Genomic DNA, 20414 nt, shown 5'->3' with positions numbered 1-20414 from the left:
TTGTAATACTAAGATAAATATCAGTGATATTTACAGTAGTACTTACTGCCGAAGTAGCAAAATTAGCTTAGCTAATGTAGCTTTTATCTGCTAGCTAAGACGGGCATGTAGCCTATGTGTTTATTACTGCATGTACTTCCTCTGCCAGGCACCAGAACCTCGATATTCACACGAAGGGTTCGTACATCTTTACAAATCCCTTTAAACATTGATTTTATTGATGGTTGAATCTTGTGGAACAAAAGTTGCTCAGCTGCTATTCTATTGGTAGAAATGGGGTGCATAAAATTTTAATGGTACCAATACATTTTGGATGATTCGACTGGTATTTTGACATTTTATCTTTGGATATCAGCTCCACATCTTTGAGGGTGGAAGCCCTCTTCGCCGTTTATCTTTAACTTCATCCATCATTTTGTTTTTTGCTGCGGTTGTTGTTTTGTATCAGATTCTAGATGGGATAAATAGTACTTCTAGTCAGAAGAAACATGCTGACAAAATCTAAACTTTGGTTGGAACCTAAATTCTCAAAAAAACAACAGTCATTTATGTCTGGAAAGGTAACGATTAGGTTTTTGCTAAATGTTTAGTATGAGATTGCCTAGTCATAATTAAATTACCTTTGAAAGATTATTATTGTGTCTAATCGCTCTGCCTCTTTTTTTAAACAAATGTGTCATATTAAAATTATTTAAATGTAATCATAAGTGTTATTAGGTTTAATCAGAATGTGCTTGATAAGTTACCGTAAGTTACCCCACCCTGACTATTTATAAGAAAAGTAAGTAAGTTCCTTTCCCCAAGCTTTTTCATTTCCTTTAAATGCCACAAAATCCTCTTTTTCAGCTGACCACATTGTACACAGTTTATGTTTCAATATGTTTCAGCCAATAGAAATTACGTTTTGCTTTCAGATTTTATTTCTGGCGTCTGAGTTGATTTTTGATTTACAGTATATATCTTCAAATTTAATCATTATGCCTTTAGCTTGCGAAGCTCTAATCTGCTCATTTCCTGGAACTGGTCCTGCATCTTAAAGGTGTAAATGTGCAACACCTCCCACCCTGCCTTAGCACACTAAGCCGGACTAAAAACCTTTAAAACTGCCGCTCTTAAAAGAGGTTGCCTATGCATTTTCTATTTTTTCCGTTATTTGTAAAGGAGGAAAAAAGGAACTACTAGCATGAAATTATTCTTTTCTATAAATAAAAGATTCTTCTGATCATGCACTTGTCTTGTGTCCATTTACCATGTGTCCTCTGTAGAAGATAAAATAATTTTTTTAACTGGACTTCGTGGAGGCAAGATCCAAATACACATTAATGCTCTAAGAAAAATTATAGAAGGAGATTAAAACCTGTCATTAAAACCTGAATTTCTAAATGAACCAAACAGTGCTTTATATTTGGTGCCGTTTGTAAAGCTACAGTCGAAAATTAACAGCAATAATTTAGGGTACTTAGCCTCTCATCAGACAAAACAAAAATAGGAGTTAATTTTTCTAAGTCACATTTTCACCATGATATTCATTTATTTATAAATGTCAGTTTCAAGCTCAGTGTTTAATTAGTAAACGTTAGTGTACAAAATTAGCAAGCCAAATATTTAGCTCAGAACTAAATATTTAGCTAATATGCTAACTTGCCGATAACCGGAAGTGGACAACCAAAATAAGAGCTGGGTCTTTTCTTCTGACCTGACTGATTCACTTCCGTTGTTGCTCATGCAACTTTAGGAATGTAGTATAGTATGTGTTCCTCTCAATATGTACAACATTTCAGTTTAACCTAAGATGACCCAATTTAATGGAAATACAAATGAAACGGCAAGAGTAACTGTGACGACCCAGCTTTTATTTTTGAAAGTTTACTTCCGGTTATCGCATGTTGGCTACATTTTTAGCTCTGAGGTAAATATTTAGTTTACATCTATATACTTTACTGTAAGCTAATTTTTTTTGCCTGGTAAATTAACTGACTGGCTAAATAACCGAAATTACTGCAGTTAATTTTTGAATGTAACTTTACAAACGTAAATTCACATTTTCTTTGCATTTAATGACCAAGTTAACACCTGTTTACACCTGTTTTTATGGGCCACTCCTTCATATATACATATTACACTAAATGAAGATTAGAGGGCCTTTTTTTCCTAAATCTTATCTGTGTGATGTTTAATATTAGGAAACCAGACCTCAATCCAATAGAAAATTTGTGGCAGATTTAAAAATTTTCTTTTATAGCCAATCCTTATACGCAAAGAAGAATGGAGTAAAATTGCAGCATCCAGAGGTGCAGCTTGATCTCCATGTTGTGGTTGCAGTAAAAGATGCATCTATTGAGTAATATCGACAAGAGGGTGAGTATTCACGCAAAACAATCAACCAATTTTTTTTTAAACCAGGGTTATTATCAAAAGCAAAGCATATATTTATGTTGTATATATAATTATACTGTATATTTAATTGTCTGATCAGCTCTGGAGTCCTTAATGTGGAAAACAAAAGAGAAACTTCACTTTGCAGAAGCACAAAATCTTTGCTCTGGTTTCTAGTTCAAATATCTTGAAAAATAATAACAGCTTGCTTTAAGTCAATAATTCCTTAATATTGATGAAAAACTATTAGTTCCACTGGCAGATTGTTTCACTTATAACTTGGAAAAATGTCTTTTTATAAATGCAAAAATCTGCTAGTGGAACTAGTGCTTTTTCATCAATTTTAAGGAATTATTTACTTAAAATAAGCTGTTATAACTTACTGAAAAGTTACCTGTAAGCTAGTTTCGTCTTATTTTAAGTGTACTACGATATTTGTACTAGAAATTAGACTAAAACACTTGGTACGAGTTTGTTATTTTGCAGTGCACTCAGGTGTAACTAGTTGATTTTTAGCTGCATCATTGTTTACATCTAGATTATAAACAAAATTAGGTCACAGCGTTTGAGGAAATTTTGCTCCAAAGCACAACTAGTGGCCAAACATTTACTACATTTATTAATAATTTATGTTTAAATACTTTTACATCTGATATATTGAGTAATTTTTCATAACAAGACATTTTTGTTTGTCTACATCACATTTAATCTGTCACTGCTTTGAGTTTCCACATGGTGAATTTTTCACCGTATCGCTGCTCAGCTGCTGGTTGTTGTTTTCATACCTTTGTGATCATAAAGACAGATGAGTTTGGCTGCCAACCTGCAGTCAAGTGACAGGAAACTCAAACAGGGCATCCTCTACTCATGTGGTTTTCACACCACTGAAATAACAAGCTGAAGTTGCCTTGCACTGAACTTCCTTCTCTGCACTCGCTGCCAGATCGTGTTTTTGCCTCCCTGTCCTGCAGCCTGGCTGTATGTTTAAAAAAAAAAAAAAGCGCAGACATTTTTCTGAGTCACTCCTGTATTTTTGTCCAAAACACTGGAACTTGTGACTGACGTTGCAACAAATTTATCTCATAAGTTATTAGCTGCATGAACGTTTACTGCTGCTATTGTGCTGGCGGGGAGATTTTTGTATCCTCAGTGGTTGGCAGCTGCAGAGTCGTTGCAGTTTCCAAATATGTCATCCTTGATCATCTTTCACTTCCACACTTTACATGTGCTCACTATGAATACATTTTGACATGTTGGCTGCAAAACTGTTGTTTGGTCTGAATTGTATAAATAAACAGATGGGATTTTTTTTATATACATGACCTTATTAACAAATTCGTGGAGCTTTTATTCGACTGATTTTGAGCAACTGTCACTTTGAAAAAATTATTTGAATCTTTTCACACTTCAATACACTTTGCTCTAGTTTCTAATGCAAACATCTCAGCACACTTGAAATAAGACAAAACTATCTTACAAGTATTTTGGTAGCAAGATATAAGAGCTTCTTTTAAGTCAATAATTCCTTAATATTGATGAAAAAGTACTACTTCAATTGGCAGATCATTCAACTTACAACAAGACATTTTTCCCATTTTATAATATGTTATAATCTACCAGTGGAACTAGAAGTTTTTCATCATTATTAAGTAATTACTTACTTAAAACAAGCTCAGATAACTTGCTAAAAAGTTACTTGTGTGTTAGTTTTTTCATTTTTCAAGTGCTCTGAAATATTTGCATTAGACCAAAAATACTTGGTAAGATTTTATGTTTTTGCAGTGCAGAACTTGTCATCACTGCAAAAACACAAAATCCAACCAAGTAATTTTTTTTCTAGCTTCCAGTGCAAATATGTTAGTATGCTTGAAATAAGACAAAAATAACATACAAGTAACTTTTTTGCAAGCTATTTGAGCTTCTTTTTAGTCAATAATTCCTTCATATTGATGAAAAACTTCTAGTTCTTTGGTAAATTGTTTCACTTATAACATGAAAAATATCTTGTTATACGTAAAATAATCTGCCAGTGGAACTAGGACTTTGTAAGGAATTATTGACTTAAAACAAGGTTTATCTTGCTACAAAGGTACTTCTAAGTTAGATTTCTCTTATTTATAGTGTACTAAGATATTTGTACTAGAAGCTAGACAAAAACTCTTGGTAAGATTTTGTGTTTTTGCAGTGCAGAACTTGCCATAATGGTGCCTGAGAGCTGTTGAGCGTATAAGTTCGCTTTTTTCAAGGAAGCTAATAGCACGCAATCATGAGTAATGCGTGTTACTAACCCAGTAGCCCTGTTGAGCTTCTGAGCAGCAGAAAAAGGGTTTGCTTTTTTGGTTTCATTGCACCCATGTGACTTCCTGACTTGTTCACTTCACTCTTCTGCAGCAGAGCGCACCTCAGCCCTCTTCTGTTTCTCCTCACCTCGCTCCAGATCTTGGCAGCGCGGTGACAGACGGCGTTAGGTGATTAAACTCTGCAGCCTTCTCGCAGCTTTTCTTGTCCGGAGAGAAAAGTGTAAGAAGATGCTGAGGCGAAAGCCATCGAACGCGTCAGAGAAGGAGCAGACGCAGAAGAAGAAGGTGAGTTTCTGCTTCTGACTTTACTTTGGGAAACCGACAATAAAGCCTGGTTGGTGTGTACAAGACTGAGCTTAATGTTTTTGCCGTTTTGTAGTAAAACTCCAGTGAACTCCATCACACTCTGCTGGTTTTGTCTAAGTCTTTTAAACACAGGATGTCAGCTCAACTTAGTGCAGAGCTCTGCGGTCAACCTGAAACACCCACAAACGCAGAACTTTAAAAAACCTCTCGTATGTTTAACTAGTTTAGGTCTTTTTGTGAACTTCCTAACCATCTGCTGCAGCTTATGCTTTGTGAGTTCCTCTGTTCTGGCCTGGTGATTCATTGCAGATGCAGATTGAGTCAGAAAAGACTGTGGCTTCAGCCGGCTTCGTCTCCAGCTGTCACCAAATCAGCACGCCTCCCACACTCGACACCAGTGCCCTTATTTTCCATCCTCAGCCCTGCTCCTGCGGTCTGATTGACATCTTGTCATTACACATCTTTTGTTCTCAGAAAACATTTTTATTCGCTCACGGAGTCATCGAGTCATCGTTGTGGCTTCGATTTTCAACAGCTACTCAGTTTATTCGATCACGTTGCAGCAAAAACTCGATATGTTAAAGGTCAGCGAGTTTGTCTGACTTCACCTGTGGTTTTAATTCTTCAGGTTTTTTACTCTGCTAAAACATCTGCAATGATTGGCTGGCAGCAGTTGCTCAAGCTTTGCCCATTTCCTGTGGTTTCAGCACGCAGAGACAGAAGGATGAGCTGCGATAAGATTTTTTGCGCTGCGCCACAGTTCGACGGAAAATTAGACAAAGAGTTTCCGCCACAGAAAGAGGGAAAACTCTGCTTGTGGATAGTTATGCAAAGGAGTTAAAATCGCAACCGATGTGGTTAACAGCAGTTCCTAATTTCAGAAGGTGTGCAAGAAAATTGTAATTTGTAAAACAAAGAAAGAAGTTTGCAGGTCTTGGACATTCACAAAATGTCAAACATCGATGATGAGGAAGTATAAAAACCGGTATTTCCTATTTTCTGACATCCTAATTAGCATATTTTAAAGATTCGATCTGGAAGTCTGATGTTTTCTTGCTACTTTCATCACTTCTAGATCTTTGCAAAAGTTCTCTTTAACCTTTTTATCACAGTATAACCACAAACTTCTATGAAATCTACTGAGATTTGTGCAGTAGACCAACACAAAGTAGAGCACAGGTGGAAAACACAGTCCTGTCTTATCAAATCTTTACAAATGAAATTACATAATTTATTAAGCCCACTTTACTCTGATTAGTTCCAGGGAATATGCAGTTAGAGTTTTACTGCACTATTTTGTGAAAATGATAAAGATTGTGATTTTTTTCTTATCGTGATAAGAACTCTGATGCCCCTAAATAAAGTTCACCATGACGTTAAACTGTCTGGGTTACAAGCAGAATGCTGTGCAAGGGGAAATACTATGAATACACCATCTCCACCATTAGGCACGGTGTTAGCAGCGTCATGCTGTGGGGTTCCTTTTTGTCAAACGATTTTTATTGAGCTTGGACTTGTGTAAAACGAATACTCATCATTTTAATAGCTGGAAAACAGAAATTTTGTGCAACCAGTTGCTTTAAGAAATCAACTAGTTGGTAAACAGAGTCCGCTTGTTTTTACTGTAATCATAATTTTTTATATTTGTTAGAAAACTTTTGTGAAAATGGACATTAGCATTAATCTGGGAAGCAGCCAAGAAGACTTTAACTCTTCGTCTTTCGCTCCAGAAGTCGCGTATAAATGAACGAGTGACGAGAGATGAAGCCAAAATGGACAGAAATCCTTTAAAGGTTCTGCTGCAATTTTCCACCAGACATGTAGGGGGCGCTGCAAACATGTGGAAGTAGATTCGCTGGTCAGATAAGAAACTTTTTGGGGTTCATGTACAAAACCAACCAATTGTTGATTTAACCTGAGTTGGGTAGTAACTGCTTACAGTCGTCAACTAAAAACTATCAGGGTTTCTAATAATACCAGCTGCATGTTTTGTCACATTGCAGCCACAGACTGGAAATATATTTTAGTAATATTTACATTTTAGTAATATTTAGTCAGAGCAGCATTTAACAGAGAGGTGTAGTAACTAGTTACATCTACTCAATTACATTTACTTGAGTGACTTTTTGGGGAAAAAAGTACTTTTAAGATTATTTTACTACACTGTACGTTTAACTTTTACTTGAGTAATTTTATTATGAAGTATTTCTGCTCTTACTTGAATAAAATTTCTGTTTTCTCTCCCTACTGAATAAAAAACAAACCAAAAATTAACCAGACACAGACACACACCTGCAGTTTGTGTTTTTTTATTGAAAGAAACTGATTTGGAAATAATTTATTTTGCCTGATTTTATTTTTTATTACTTGTATGAATTATTGTCATTTTGATCGTCAAAATAGCAAAAGTCCATCTGAAGATGTAATTTTTAAATATTAAATGATTAATCATTTGATCAATCACTCAGTACTTGAGTAGACTTTTTTACCAAATACCTTTTTTTTACTCTTGGATGGCTACTTGAGTAAAAATATGTTGAAGTAGTGCTACTCTTATCTGATTACAAGTTTTGGATACTCTGCCCACCTCTAAATGTAGGACAATCCTGAAAGAAAACTTGCTAGAAAACTTGCTAAAGCCAAACTGAAATTGGGTCAAAGGTTCACCTTCCAGCAGAACCAGAAAGTTAAAAAGTCCCAGTCAAAGTCCAAACTTAAATCCAATTAAGAATCTGTAGGAAGACTTGGAAAAAGATGACCAAAAATAATGTCCATCTAGTCCAAAAGAGTTTGAGAAAAACATTTCAGCTCTTGAAGATCAAAACTGGTAGATTTAGAAAGTTGACAAATTGACTCAGATAAAAAAGCTTACAGAGGTTCTTGGTAGTTATATAAAACTAATATCCCCAAATTAGATGAGTTGTGTTAATATTTTGGAAGTTTTATAAAAAATAAACATTTAAATGTTGGAAAATTGTGAACTCACAGTCAATTTCTTTGGGAACATCATGGATTATCGGTATTAAACTACAAGGCATCAGTTTGTACCTACTGACATATAGGACTCATTTTATTAAATGTAATGTTTATTCCATTTTTATTACAGTATTAATGTATTGTGATTTGCATTTGTTAAAGCACCAAAACTGGCTCCAGCCCAGGGGCCCACATCCTTGTAAATCCGGCCCTGCTGGTGGTTGAAACACCTCCAACTGTCTGTCAGTCCATCAGAAAAAAATCCCAATAAAGTTCAGTTTCTCCTTTTAACAAAATGTGAAGAAGTTCCAAAGATATTAATACTTCAGCTAAGCGCTCTATATTAGTGGCGCGGTTTATTTCAGAGACAGCTGTTAATCAGCCGCCCTCGTTTCCTTTCTGCTCTAAATTTACACAAACACAAGTCACAGGTAGAGCTGCAGCTTGCAGAAAGCTCAGGACACAGATTTCTGGCTGCACTGCAAAAACACAACAGGTGTTTGGTCTAGTTTCTAATGCAAACCTGAAATAAGACAAAACTAACTTACAAGTAACTTTTCAGCAAGATATAGAAGCTTGTTTTCAGTAAAAATGATCCCTTAGTATTGATTAAAAAGTACCAGGAGAAAAATGTTTTATTGTAAGTGAAATAATCTGCAGTGGAACTACAACTTTTAAATCAATATTAAAGTTTTATTTACTTAAAACAAGCTCCTACATCTTTCTGAAAAGCTACTTATAAGTTAGTTTTGTCTTATTTCAAGTGTACTAAGATATTTGCACTACTTGGTAGGGTTTGGTGTTTTTGCAGTGTGTTTGTGCAAAAATAAAAAAGTAATTTGGTAATACTTTATTTAAAGTGTTACCAGTATTATATCAGTCTACATATAGACTGATATAAATGTCAAAAACATGAAGGAGTCTTTGTGAATGTTGTCAGGAAGTGTTATTTAGTAAATAATGACATTTTTAATGCAATGTTTACACTTGTAATTTACATTCAGTTCAAGTTTTTCTGCAACTTTGCTTTAAAAGTGTCATTATTCATTATATAATACAAATTTGTCACTTTTAAAAAACTTTTTAATGACTTTTTGAATGACTTATATCACTCTTAGGCATTCATAATTATATGTTTTACATATTTTATCACTCATTGTTATATTTGTATTCTCAAATAACTTGTCAACTAATAAGCAATTCCCCGTGGGGATCAATCAAGTATATTCTACTCTGTTGACATTAAAAATGTTACAGAGTGACACTCCATGACAAGAATCATAAACATTTATGAAGACTCCTTTGTGTTCATAGCAGTCGTTGTTTATGTGAGTTTTATGCACATCCCTTCAAATAAAGCGTTACAAATCGTTTTCATAAGCAGAAATCCATCTGTGCTTTCACTGTTTAACCTGTACGAGATAAGAGCAGAAGCCTTATCAGCGCTGCAGCACTAAATCACCGAGCAGCAGCCATTGTGCACCAACAGTCGCTTATCTGGTGCTTCGTTTTGTGTTTGTGCCTCTGCAGTTTGTGCTTTTTCTTCATGGCCTTTTCGTGTTTTGCAGCTCACCTTGCAGAGGTCCAGCAGCTTCAAGGATTTCATGAAGCACAAGCCCACCTCCCCCTGCACACCAGATAAGGAGTTCACCTTAGACGAGCATGTGAGTCTCTCACCCAAAACCAGTTTGAAACAAAAGGCTGGAAAAGTAGAAGTAGGCGCCTCTATCTTTGTCGTTTTAAGTTCCTGAATGGTTGTTCCTACAGGTAGTGTTTTCACAGAGTTCCTCATTTTTCTTCAATCCCAGAGAGAAACCAAACTACTGCCAGTTGTGACTGAAAAAAGCTACATTTCAGCTTCCCTTTTTGTTTTTTTTCTAAATCAGCCGCTTTACATTTTCTGTGAATCTCCCAGCAGAAAGGGTTAGTCACTTCTCGGCAGCGTTGAGCGAGTTGTAGGACGAAGGAGTGCAGAAGTACAGAAGCAGAGAGGAAGTAAGAAGGAGAAGCAGTGCGGTGCAGATGACAGCACCGAGCAGACAGGATGTCCTCTGGTGACAGCTAGTCAAGCAGAGAGCCTCTGCGTCAGACAGCCTGAGCAGAAGCAGAAAGCATTAGTCTGGCATCTGACAGGCCTTTCCCTGGAGATTATAACGCATTTAAAACTCGCCATTATCAGGTTTTAATCTGACAAATTAACTCAGCCATGAAATCTGAGTGAGAATTAAATACTTTACTTGTGTCCTGATTGGACAGCTTATAGGTAAACAGTGCTGTGGCTTTAGTTGCGTTAAAGTGTCGGAGTAGATACTTCTCCAGTTGCATAAGTGACTAGATTGAATTGATGCAGAAGACAAAATCTTACCAAGTTTTCTTGTCTAGTTTCTGGTGCAAATATCTTAATACACTTGAAATAAGACAAAAGTAACTTACAAGTAACTTTTCAGCAAGATATACAAGCTTGTTTCAAGTAAATAATTCCTTAACGTACATAAAAAAAATACTACTAACTCTATAAGTGAAAGATTATTTCACTTATAACATGGAAAATGTCTTATTATAAGTGAAATAATTTTCCATTGGAAATAGTTATTTTTCATCAATATTAACTAATTATTTACATAAAACAAGCTAATATTTCTTGCTGAAAAGTTACTTGTAAGTTACTTTTGTCTTATTTCAAGTGTATTGAGATATTTGCATTAAAAACAAGTGAGATTTTGCGTTTTTGCAGTGCATGGCTGTGCATGCTGTCATCCCTGATGATGTCATTTGGTGTTTAATAAAAACCTCAAGGCTTTTGTTGCATGGTTTTCTCTCCTCGCCTCTCTGCTCATTTTCTGTCTGAAACACTTTTTAGTAAAAGCCGCGATGCTAACAAGATGCTAACAGAAATAATAATGGTAAAAATGCAGACAAGAAGAACCAAATGTGTTGCACCCACCGCCAAACCAATGACAAACAATAGATATGTTTTCATTACTAATGTGTCGATATTCGATAAAGTTCTCGTTCCACTGGCAGATTATCTCACTCATAAGATGAGAAAATAATCTGCCAGTGGAACTAGTACTTTTTTAAAGAATATTAACTTAAAACAAGCTGTAAAGTTACTTGTAAGTCAGTTTTTCTTACTAAAAGTGCACTAAGGTATTTGCACTAGAATGTAGACTAAAAACACTTGGTAAGATTTTGTGTTTTTACAGTGTAATGAACGTAACTTTGGGAAATAAACTGTTGCACAACAGTTTGGTCACGTGAGAGCGAGGTGGTTTGTTTCCAGGTACAAAATGAATTTAGGAAGGGTTGAAATGGCTAAAGACGGCGACTTTAGTTGGTCGGAAAGACAAATTGACCCAGAGACGTTGTGTCAATGTGTGCCTGTTGCAATGTATTCATGTTGTATGTAATCAAAACTATTGAGTAACCGCCTTGTAGAAACAGTGAGAACCTCAGTTTCCTTGAATCACCAGGCTGCAGGTGTGTGTGCGTGCGTGTGTGTGCGTGTGTGTGGGTTCTCAAACACCAAGACCACAAACCTGCAGGGTTTCTAGTTCGTGAGAATTTAACCATCTTTTTATCTGAGCGATCACAATAAACCGGCTTCGCCTTTGTGACATTAAAGGAACAGGTCGCTGTTTTACACTTTCTGTGATCTCTTGTAACCTGACAGGTGTTGATAGAGAGCTGGTGTTTTTTATTTTTTGTCTTGTTAGCTGGGAGACAATCTGACAGAAGAAGAAGCTGTGAAAAGTGGCAGCAAACTTGGGAAAAAATGGCGCAACGTCATCTCCCGTACGATGACCCGGAAAACGTCCAAGATGGTGCAGAAGGCCCTGGCTGAGGAGGGGGTGAGCAGAACACAACCTGGCAATTTAAATCCTTACAACATTTAATAGAAAAATGTTTACAGCCCTAAAAAACAGCCCACAACGCACTAGTTCGTGTTCCAGATGAACCTTATCTAAAAAGACTTCCATCTTGTTATTCTGAGCTATTTGTCTCCCTCTTCTGGTCAGAAAATGCGCTGCATTTATTTCAAACAAGTCAATAAAATACAGAAACGGTTAACAGATTAATCATCCAACAACTTTATCAATTTTTTTAATTTTATTTAATTATTTAAATAAATATTTTTTTTTATTAAAAAAATTATTATTCATCATCATAATGGTGCAGAACATTTAGACGTTATATTTTTAACATTAAATATTACTTTAATTTTAAAGTATATGAGGTGCCACAGACGCCTGCTGCTCTTTTCAAAATGGGAAAAAAATCTGAGAACATACAATTAAAGAAAGTTAGAAAGTAAAGAAAGATGAACATTGATTTTAATATGTCAAGAAAATAACTATTATTAATGCAAACGACAGAAATTAAGACCAGTGTTAACAGTTGTGGACATTTACACACAAAAAAAATAAAATTACACATGTCATGTATATGTTATTGAAAAGTATATTTGCTTTTGGAAAAATAACATTTGTGCTATTTTATGTTACCGGTGCTTGTAACATAAAATTATGCTGAATGTAAAATTAATAAAACCAGTAATGGTTTTGAAGTCTGACTTTTAAAAAAATTATGACTTAATCAAAATTTTACTTAATACTTCTCTGCTATGCTTTTTAATTAAAAAAAATTTTAATAAGTATGCAAATACCTCTAAGTGAATTCATTAATTGGTACATAAATAATAACAAATAAAATTTACTAAGAATAATTTAAATCTGAGCTCTTTGTCGCCATCTTGTGGGCAAGAAATGTTTCAGATAAATAATTTGTCCATTAAGCTTGTTTTCATTAACTTCTAAATAAAATACAGGAACATTTAACAGATTAATGATCCAACAACTTGATCAAATATTTTTTTAATGTTTGATTATGTTAAATTTGAGAATATAATTCTCTGTTAGGTTATGTTTTTCACTTAATCATTTTAAATAAATATTTAATTTTTATTTATTTGCTTAAATAAGTAAATGTTTATTTTTTTAGATAAATGCATATTTATTTATTATTTGCTTAAATGTTTATTTATTCTCTTCAATATTCTCCTCAATATGCAAATTGAAGTGAATTTATTTATTGACCAATTTTATCAACATGTCAAATTATTTGAAATAATGTTTAGCAGAAATAATTTAAATAGAATGAATGTTTTTCTAATTATTTTTTATTATTGACTGCTATTCAAGCAAGAAAAACAGGACATTGATATTTAGTGGTTGTCATTTGGTTTAATTAAAAGTAAACAGTTCTCTGATCTACGTTGTTTGTTAAAAAAGGCGGAGAGCGGCGAGGAGCTGTCCCCCGTCTCCTCTGACTTTCTTCCAGACCTGAGTGCGGGACAGAGGACGTCTGTCTGCTCCACGGGTTCAGAGGACACGGCTCCCAGCCCAGTGAGCCGCCAGCTCTCTGCCAGTAAGCCTGCGAACGTCAAGAACCACCACAGAAAAACCAGAGGCAAACAAACATGCTGCCCTTTTATGGTCAAATTTAATTGCTCAGAGAAAACATTTAATTCACTGCGACTGTGTCAGTTTTTATGTTTGGACAAGTTTTCACCACTCAGAAATAATTGGAACTACCGTTATTATTTTTTCCTAGAAGGAAAAATGTAACCTCATAAATATTTGACATCTGCTGACAGATGGTTAAAAAATAGATTTGAATAATATTGCAAAGAATGAAAGAAGGAGGGAACAGTGAAATCTCCCCACTGCAAAAACTAAAAGCCTTACCACGTATTTTTATCTGGTTGATAATGAAAATATCTTGAAATAAGACAAAACTAGATTAATGTTTCAGCAAAATATAGAAGCTTGGTTAAAGTCAATAATTACTTAATACTGATGAAAAAGTACTTGTTCTGTTGGCAGATTATTTTACTTACAACATGAGAAAAATGTTTTGTCATAAGTGAAACTAGGACTTATTTTTAAATCAAAATTAATAAACTACTAGCTTAAAACAAGCACCTATATTTTGCTGAAAAGTTACTTGTAAGTTAGTTTAGTCTTATTTAAAGTGTACTAAGATATTTTCACCAAAAAACTAGATCAAAATTACCTGGTAAAGTTTTGTTTTTGCAGTGTAAATGATCACATAAAACCTAACAAGTCAACATAACATAAGGCAGATCAATAATTTGTGCACAGCCCTAAATAAGACAACTTAACTGGTCGTTGCTAGGCAACCAAAGTTAAGTTGAACTGGAAACTTCTTGCTACAAAGCAGGTTGTTGCTAGGTAACCAAAGAGTAAGAGAGTTAGTTGATTCACATTCAAAAATACCTTATTGATCCCAAAGGGAAATTAAATGTTGCTGTCAGTCATATTAATTCAGATTCTTCAGTTAGTGCACATTGTGATGGCTGTTAGTAGGAAACATCCCCTGTAGCAGTCTGTGTTACAGCAAATTTGAATAAGCCTCTGACTGAAGACACTCTGTTTTCCCTAGACAGTCTCATGAAGACGATTTTATGAAGAATCCTTCATAAAATGATGCCACCAAACTTTCTTAGCTAGCCATGCGAGGTTGAACTGCTAAAGCTTTTCCTCTGCCTTCATTTCCCAGAATGCTGTGCGGTTCTGAATTAGAGTTCAGTGAATATTCTACATGTTGAATATTCTATTATCTATTGACATTGATGATGTGTCTATAGCAATACATATTGTTACTGATTTATTATCCAGCCCTAACCATCTGTTGTCTTCAGGCAGCGACAGGCAGAGCCTGGACAGCGGGTACTGCCAGCGGGACAGCATGAGGCTGGAGGACAGCGCCTACAACGGGCCTTTCTGCGGCCGCGCCGTGGTCCACACCGACTTCACTCCCAGCCCCTATGATGTGGAGTCGCTGAAACTCCAAGTGAGTCTGTCTGTGATCTGGCCTTTAGCTGAGTCTTCTGTCTGGTTGTTGTTGTCCTCCTGGGAGCTTGTTAGCTCCATGAAACAAGACGGCTCAGCTGATTATTATTCTGCGAAGGAAGAATAATCTGCAGGGCCCGACGCTTTCTGAATATTTAAACACACTGACTCAATCTAAGGAAAACATTAAAAAAAGGAGTAAAAAAAAAAGATATGTCTATAGGTGATCAAATAAATATGTCCATTACATTTTTCACACAAAATCATTCTTAGATAATGAGATTTTAGTTTGCTCAGTTCTGCTGTTTTGAGCTCTTTTCAGAATGAGCTGTTTAAGTTCAACCGCTTCGTATCAGGTAGGAAACAGCGGTAGTACATTTCCACCAAAAACAGTTTCAGAAATTTCCTAAAAAAAAAAAAAAAAAAGCAAGGACATTTCTGAGTTTGAAAAGTCAAAATTTTCAAACTCAGCCCACAACGCTGTTAAAATTTAAGCATCAGTCTTGCCACATTGACACTGATATTGATACCAACATTGATATTGGTATCAATATTATAGATATTTTGGCTTGAGCCGCCCACCTCTAGTTTACACTCATTGGTGAAAATGGCTGAAAACAGATGTCAATTATATGACCGCACATCTTTGATAAGCAGAAGTAGAGCCTCCTGCACAACCAAGTGGTATCTGGGCTGTAGGTCAACAACAAAACACTTGTGTTTTCCAGCAGCCATTGTACAGAGCATGCAGCGGTAAAACGTACTGACCAAATGTGCTGGAGATCTTGCTAGGTGACAGGCGGAACTCTGCTGGGGTTTCTAGGTAACGGGCAGGACTCTGCTGGGGTTGCTAGGTAACGGTGAAATGCCATCAAATGTGACTTATGTTTTTGAAATGGCTCATTTTCCAGACACCAAAAAACAATAATTCATAGCCACAAAATGACTGGGTGTTTTTTTAAGCGTTTCAACTGTTTTTAAAGGCAGTTGAGACCCAAATTGAAGTACAAAATAGGCCCCCTTTAATGAGGGTTTCCAACGTTCCATTAGAACAAACCTTCATCTCAATGTTTTGCGCCTTATTTTACAGAAAGGTGACATTATCCACATCATCGACAAGCCCCCCGTGGGAACCTGGACAGGAAAGCTCAACAACAAAGTGGGATCCTTCAAGTTCATCTACGTCAACCTTCTGCCTGATGAGACGCCTCCAACCAGGAGGAAACGCTGCCACAGCAAAGGCAGCCGGTCCAAATCCAAGCCCAAAACCTTGGAGGAAGTCCTGGACCGCATCGGCCTGACGGTACGTGGACCGAGCTGTTACCTCTCTGGTTCCTGTCCACATGTTAATCACAGTCTGATGAGAGTTTCACTCTGTTTGCGTTTCAGGAGCTGAGTTCCTTGCTGTCCATGCATGGCTTCCAGAGCCTGGAGGACTTCACCGGACTGAAGGAGTCTCACCTGAACGACCTGAACATCACAAACCCAGATCACCGCTCCAAGATCCTGAACGCAGCTGACCTGCTCAGAGACTGTACGTCCAAACACAAAACAAACATTGAGTAAAAATATTCAGAATTTATTGAGTTCTTATTCATTACAAAAGAGAGGTTTACAGACAAAAATATAATTAATTTATGACCTTAAAAGTAAACTAGATAAGTATCAATACAAACCGAAAAGAAATTTGGGGATTAGAAATAAAAAGCAAAATATCATCAGCATAAAGGGAAACCTTGTTCAGTTTGACCTGTCTGAATGCCCTAAAAGGTCAATAACTACACAAACTGACATGCAAATCTTGGAGTATTAGTTATAAGTGACATAATATGCCAGTGGAACAAGACATTTTACCCATATATTATAAATCTATTTTCATTTGTTCCACTGACAGATTATAGCTACAATTGAAATAATCTGCCAATGGAACTATAATTCTTCAGGCAATATTAAGGAATAATTTACTAAAAACAAGCTCCTATGTTTTGCTAAAAGGTTGATTGTGAGTTAGTTTTGTCATATTTCAATTGTATTAAGATATTTGCACTAGAAGTTAGACAAAATACGTTGTAAGATTTTGTGTTTTGCACAAAAACACAAAACACCATTGCAAATCTTTGTCTTGCAATGGTGTGTTTGGGGCCAGAGTAGATAAAAAAGGAGTAAATATTCACAAAAAAATTCTGAAATATTCTAGAAAAAAAACAAGAAAACTGCTGGGTTTGAGAAGTTGAAAATTTGCTAGAAAATATCAGAAATTTAGATAATTTTCCACTTTTGAAACTCAGAATTTCCTATTTTCTTCTCACATTTCTGAAATTTATCAAAAAGTTCTGGTTTTTCTAGCAAATCTTTTTTTTCAAACTCAGAAAATTTCTTAGTTTTTTTTCTCAAAAATTTCTCAGATTAATCTAACACTATCTGAGTTTTCTCTAGAAAAGTTTTGACTGCTCAAACTCAGAAATTTCTTAGATTTTCTGAAAAATATCAGATTAATCTAAAATTTTCTGAATTTTTTTCTAATAAATTTTCGGCTTCTTTAACTCAGAAATTTCCTTGTTTTTTTTATAGAAGATTTATAGGATTAATCTAAAAAATTTCAGGGTTTTTTGGTAAAATGTACTTTTTTTTTCTTTTCTCTCTGCACTGGCCCTAAAACAGTCAAGTTAACAATTCTTTTGACATATCCTGTACTTAAACCTGATTTATTTTCCACCTTTCAGCTGAAGATGAGTCTGAACCAGAGGGTGATGAAGAGGAGGAGGAGAGACCAGCTGAAAACTCGAAGGAGCCGCGGGACTCGGGTTGCTTTGAGAGCTCAGAGAACCTGGAGAATGGCCGCGAGGAGCCGAAGACAGAGGCGGAGTCGTCAAACCAGCAAACAGAGAAAGAAGAGGAGGAGAAGTCGGAGGAGACGCAGGAGGCCGGGGACCTGGAGGCCGTCCAGGAACAGCTGCAGGAGCTGACGGTGGACGAAGGACAGTGACAGGTGATGGGAAACTCTCAAACATTCCTCGCTCATTTCTGAGACTGTGATCAGCATTTAAAGTCTCTCTTCATCGAAAGAGAGCAGATAGTGCCACTTCACTGCTGCCGTCCTGAACAAGCACGCCGTCCGTTACTGAAGGCTGATTTTCCCACGATATGAATGATTTCACAGCTCGCTTACAAGCAACACAAACTGTTACCAGCTGCCACAGGTGGCGGCTTTTTTTAACCAACTTGTTGTAAAATATGAAGGTGTAATTTTACTTCAGGCATGTTTTGTTGTATTATAATGTTTCAGCTAAAGCATTCAGGGTTTCACTCTGTCCTTCATGTTTTCATAGGTTTTTCCTTCATGGATGTAAACTATCGTCGCATTTTTCATGTACCTAAAATGTCACTGATATGATGTTTTCTGACTGTAAATAAATTAAATAAACTTTAATCAGTGGAGTGTAAATAATGTTGGTTAATCCCTGATTAAATTGGTTTTTAGTTGTGCGTTAAAATTCACAGGTATTTGGTTAAACATTTTCACTGCTTTCCGTAAACGTTTTCTTTCCCCACTAGTTGCTATGGAGACAGTAGCTGATAAATTATGACATCAGAGTTTCCTTTCCTGAAGCTCCTCCCCTTCCTAACGCATTGCATTCTGGGAGTAATATTTACAAAAATACCATCTTCAGCAACATTTTGATGAGCCAACAAACGGCAGCAGCAAAGTTGGTGTCAAATAGTTTTCATTTTAAAGATATTAATAAATGTTTCTAGAGGTCAAAGGTCAACTAGCCAATCCACATTCACAAAATGAAAAGAAATATTGTGTCAATCATCTGTGCTACGTTTGTGCTGCAAAAATATTTGGACTGTAATAATAAAAAACAAAGAAATTTTATGTTTGTGACAGTTGACTGACACCAAATTTGTTTGACTTGTTAATCTTTGATGACCTCTGGAAACATTCATCAATATCTTTAAAATTGTAGCGGCACAAAATATTTTGCTGCTCAAACGTAACTTAAACATTTGACACCAATTTCGTTTAATTCAGAGTCTTTTTCCACAGCGAGCCACTAACGTCTGCATACAAAACAATATTCAAATTGTGAAAAAAATATTTAAAAAGTCAGTTTATAGTAAGACAACATTGTTTATTTAATGGACACACAGATCAAGTAAAAAGAAGTGAAGCAATTTGAATGAAATACAGAGAATCACAGTGTTGATACCAAACAAAGAAAACAAATAATGATTCCTTCAAAGTATCTGTATATATAATGCGGTGTAACTGACTGATCAGAGCATTCAGAACTGATCTTCATTTCAACACAGGAATTATAAATACAAGAGCTAAGACTGGTCTTCAAAAATAAAAAACATAAAAATCCGGCTGTCCCTTTAAAATGTGCTTCAAAAACACAAACATCCCTTTTCTCAAATGTCCACTACCTACATTCCTGCTTCTCGATAATAACACCAAACCATCTTAAAATACCTTCACAGTAAAGTAGTTCAGCTTTAGGTTTAGCACTTTTTACTGGCAATTTAATATTTAAAGTACAGCTGTATCATGGCAACATTTAGCGTTACACAAGCTGCTTTGGAAATGTAAACTTCTGCAAACTTTCATAGGTTATCATGATGTTATGGATGCGAAGTGGCCAGCTTTATTTTAAAGACATTCTTTTAGCTTACGCTTCAGTGTGAACCTTTATTAAGTGCCTTATTTAAGATTAAACAAAATCCCTTTCAACTCTTAAATAAATCTTTTTCGGCAGAAATGTCTGATATAAAACTTGAAGTCTACACAAGAAACATTCACAAACACAAACTCTGTCTTGCATACAACACAGTCACTACTACAGACTCGCTATCAGCTAACACCTTCTATATACTAACGTGTCAAAAGATCTTCCCGCTCTTTTCTCTGCGATTATATCCCGTCAAAACTGTCTGATGTGTCAGGTACTTCTTCTGCAGGAGCAAATATCAAGAGACAGAGTTTACTGTAGAGGCAGGGAAGAAGAAGAAGAGAGAAAATGCAAAGGAAGGAAGATCACCTCTGCCATAATTCACAGAAGGTGCTGAACAATAAACCCTAGCCACGCTTCGTTATCCGTTACCTTAATATGTTTCATCGCAGCTCTACCTAACAATATACAATAAATAACGGTTTTACTTTTCATTTTGCATCACAAACTCCAGTTTCTTATCTTATCAGATGTTTTTGTGGCCAAGTCAAAGGTGGAATACTGTATCTCTAAAAAGAGTTTTTAATTAACTTCTGGTGGAAAATCAGTTCTTCAAGCATCATTATGTAAGATATGTTGTTGCAGTTTCCCTTTTATAAAAGAAGAAAATTTAGATGTTTAATTTTGGCTGTAAAATTAGAAACCAGTTTTCCAAATCTCATCAGATATTAGCAGCTAGTCAGCTTAGCTTAGCTGAAAATGTGATTTATTATCATTATTATTAAAGACTAAAAATACTCATTTATGTACAACCCAAATGTTAACAAAATATTTTTACATTTAGAGAAACTAAATATATATTTGTGTGGGATTACAAACTGTTTTTCTAAGCTGGGGCTTGTTTT

General features: G+C 35.6%; 1 protein-coding gene across 1 annotated transcript; it reads left to right on the top strand.

Moving 5' to 3' along the window:
* Nucleotides 1–4690: 4690 nt before the first annotated feature.
* Nucleotides 4691–18273, top strand: sash3 (SAM and SH3 domain containing 3). Its single transcript, XM_005799518.2, has 8 exons — nucleotides 4691–4961; nucleotides 9527–9622; nucleotides 11675–11809; nucleotides 13250–13385; nucleotides 14683–14834; nucleotides 15924–16136; nucleotides 16223–16367; nucleotides 17557–18273. Exons 1-8 carry the CDS (start codon nucleotides 4905–4907, stop codon nucleotides 17817–17819), a joined length of 1197 nt encoding a protein of 398 aa, XP_005799575.1. The 5' UTR covers nucleotides 4691–4904; the 3' UTR covers nucleotides 17820–18273.
* Nucleotides 18274–20414: the final 2141 nt, after the last annotated feature.

This window comes from Xiphophorus maculatus, chromosome 23 (assembly GCF_002775205.1).
Source record: "Xiphophorus maculatus strain JP 163 A chromosome 23, X_maculatus-5.0-male, whole genome shotgun sequence".
Taxonomy (NCBI): Eukaryota; Metazoa; Chordata; class Actinopteri; order Cyprinodontiformes; family Poeciliidae; genus Xiphophorus; species Xiphophorus maculatus.
Note: the sequence above shows the minus strand (reverse complement) of the source record. Positions and strands in the feature narration are given on the sequence as shown.

Excerpts from the sequence above, each read along its gene's own strand:
- sash3 (XM_005799518.2), top strand. The coding sequence starts at position 4,905 with ATGCTGAGGCGAAAGCCATCGAACGCGTCAGAGAAGGAGCAGACGCAG. Across the intron at positions 4,962-9,526 it reads AGCAGACGCAGAAGAAGAAG|CTCACCTTGCAGAGGTCCAG; the intron begins GTGAGTTTCTGC and ends CGTGTTTTGCAG. Across the intron at positions 16,368-17,556 it reads AGCTGACCTGCTCAGAGACT|CTGAAGATGAGTCTGAACCA; the intron begins GTACGTCCAAAC and ends TCCACCTTTCAG.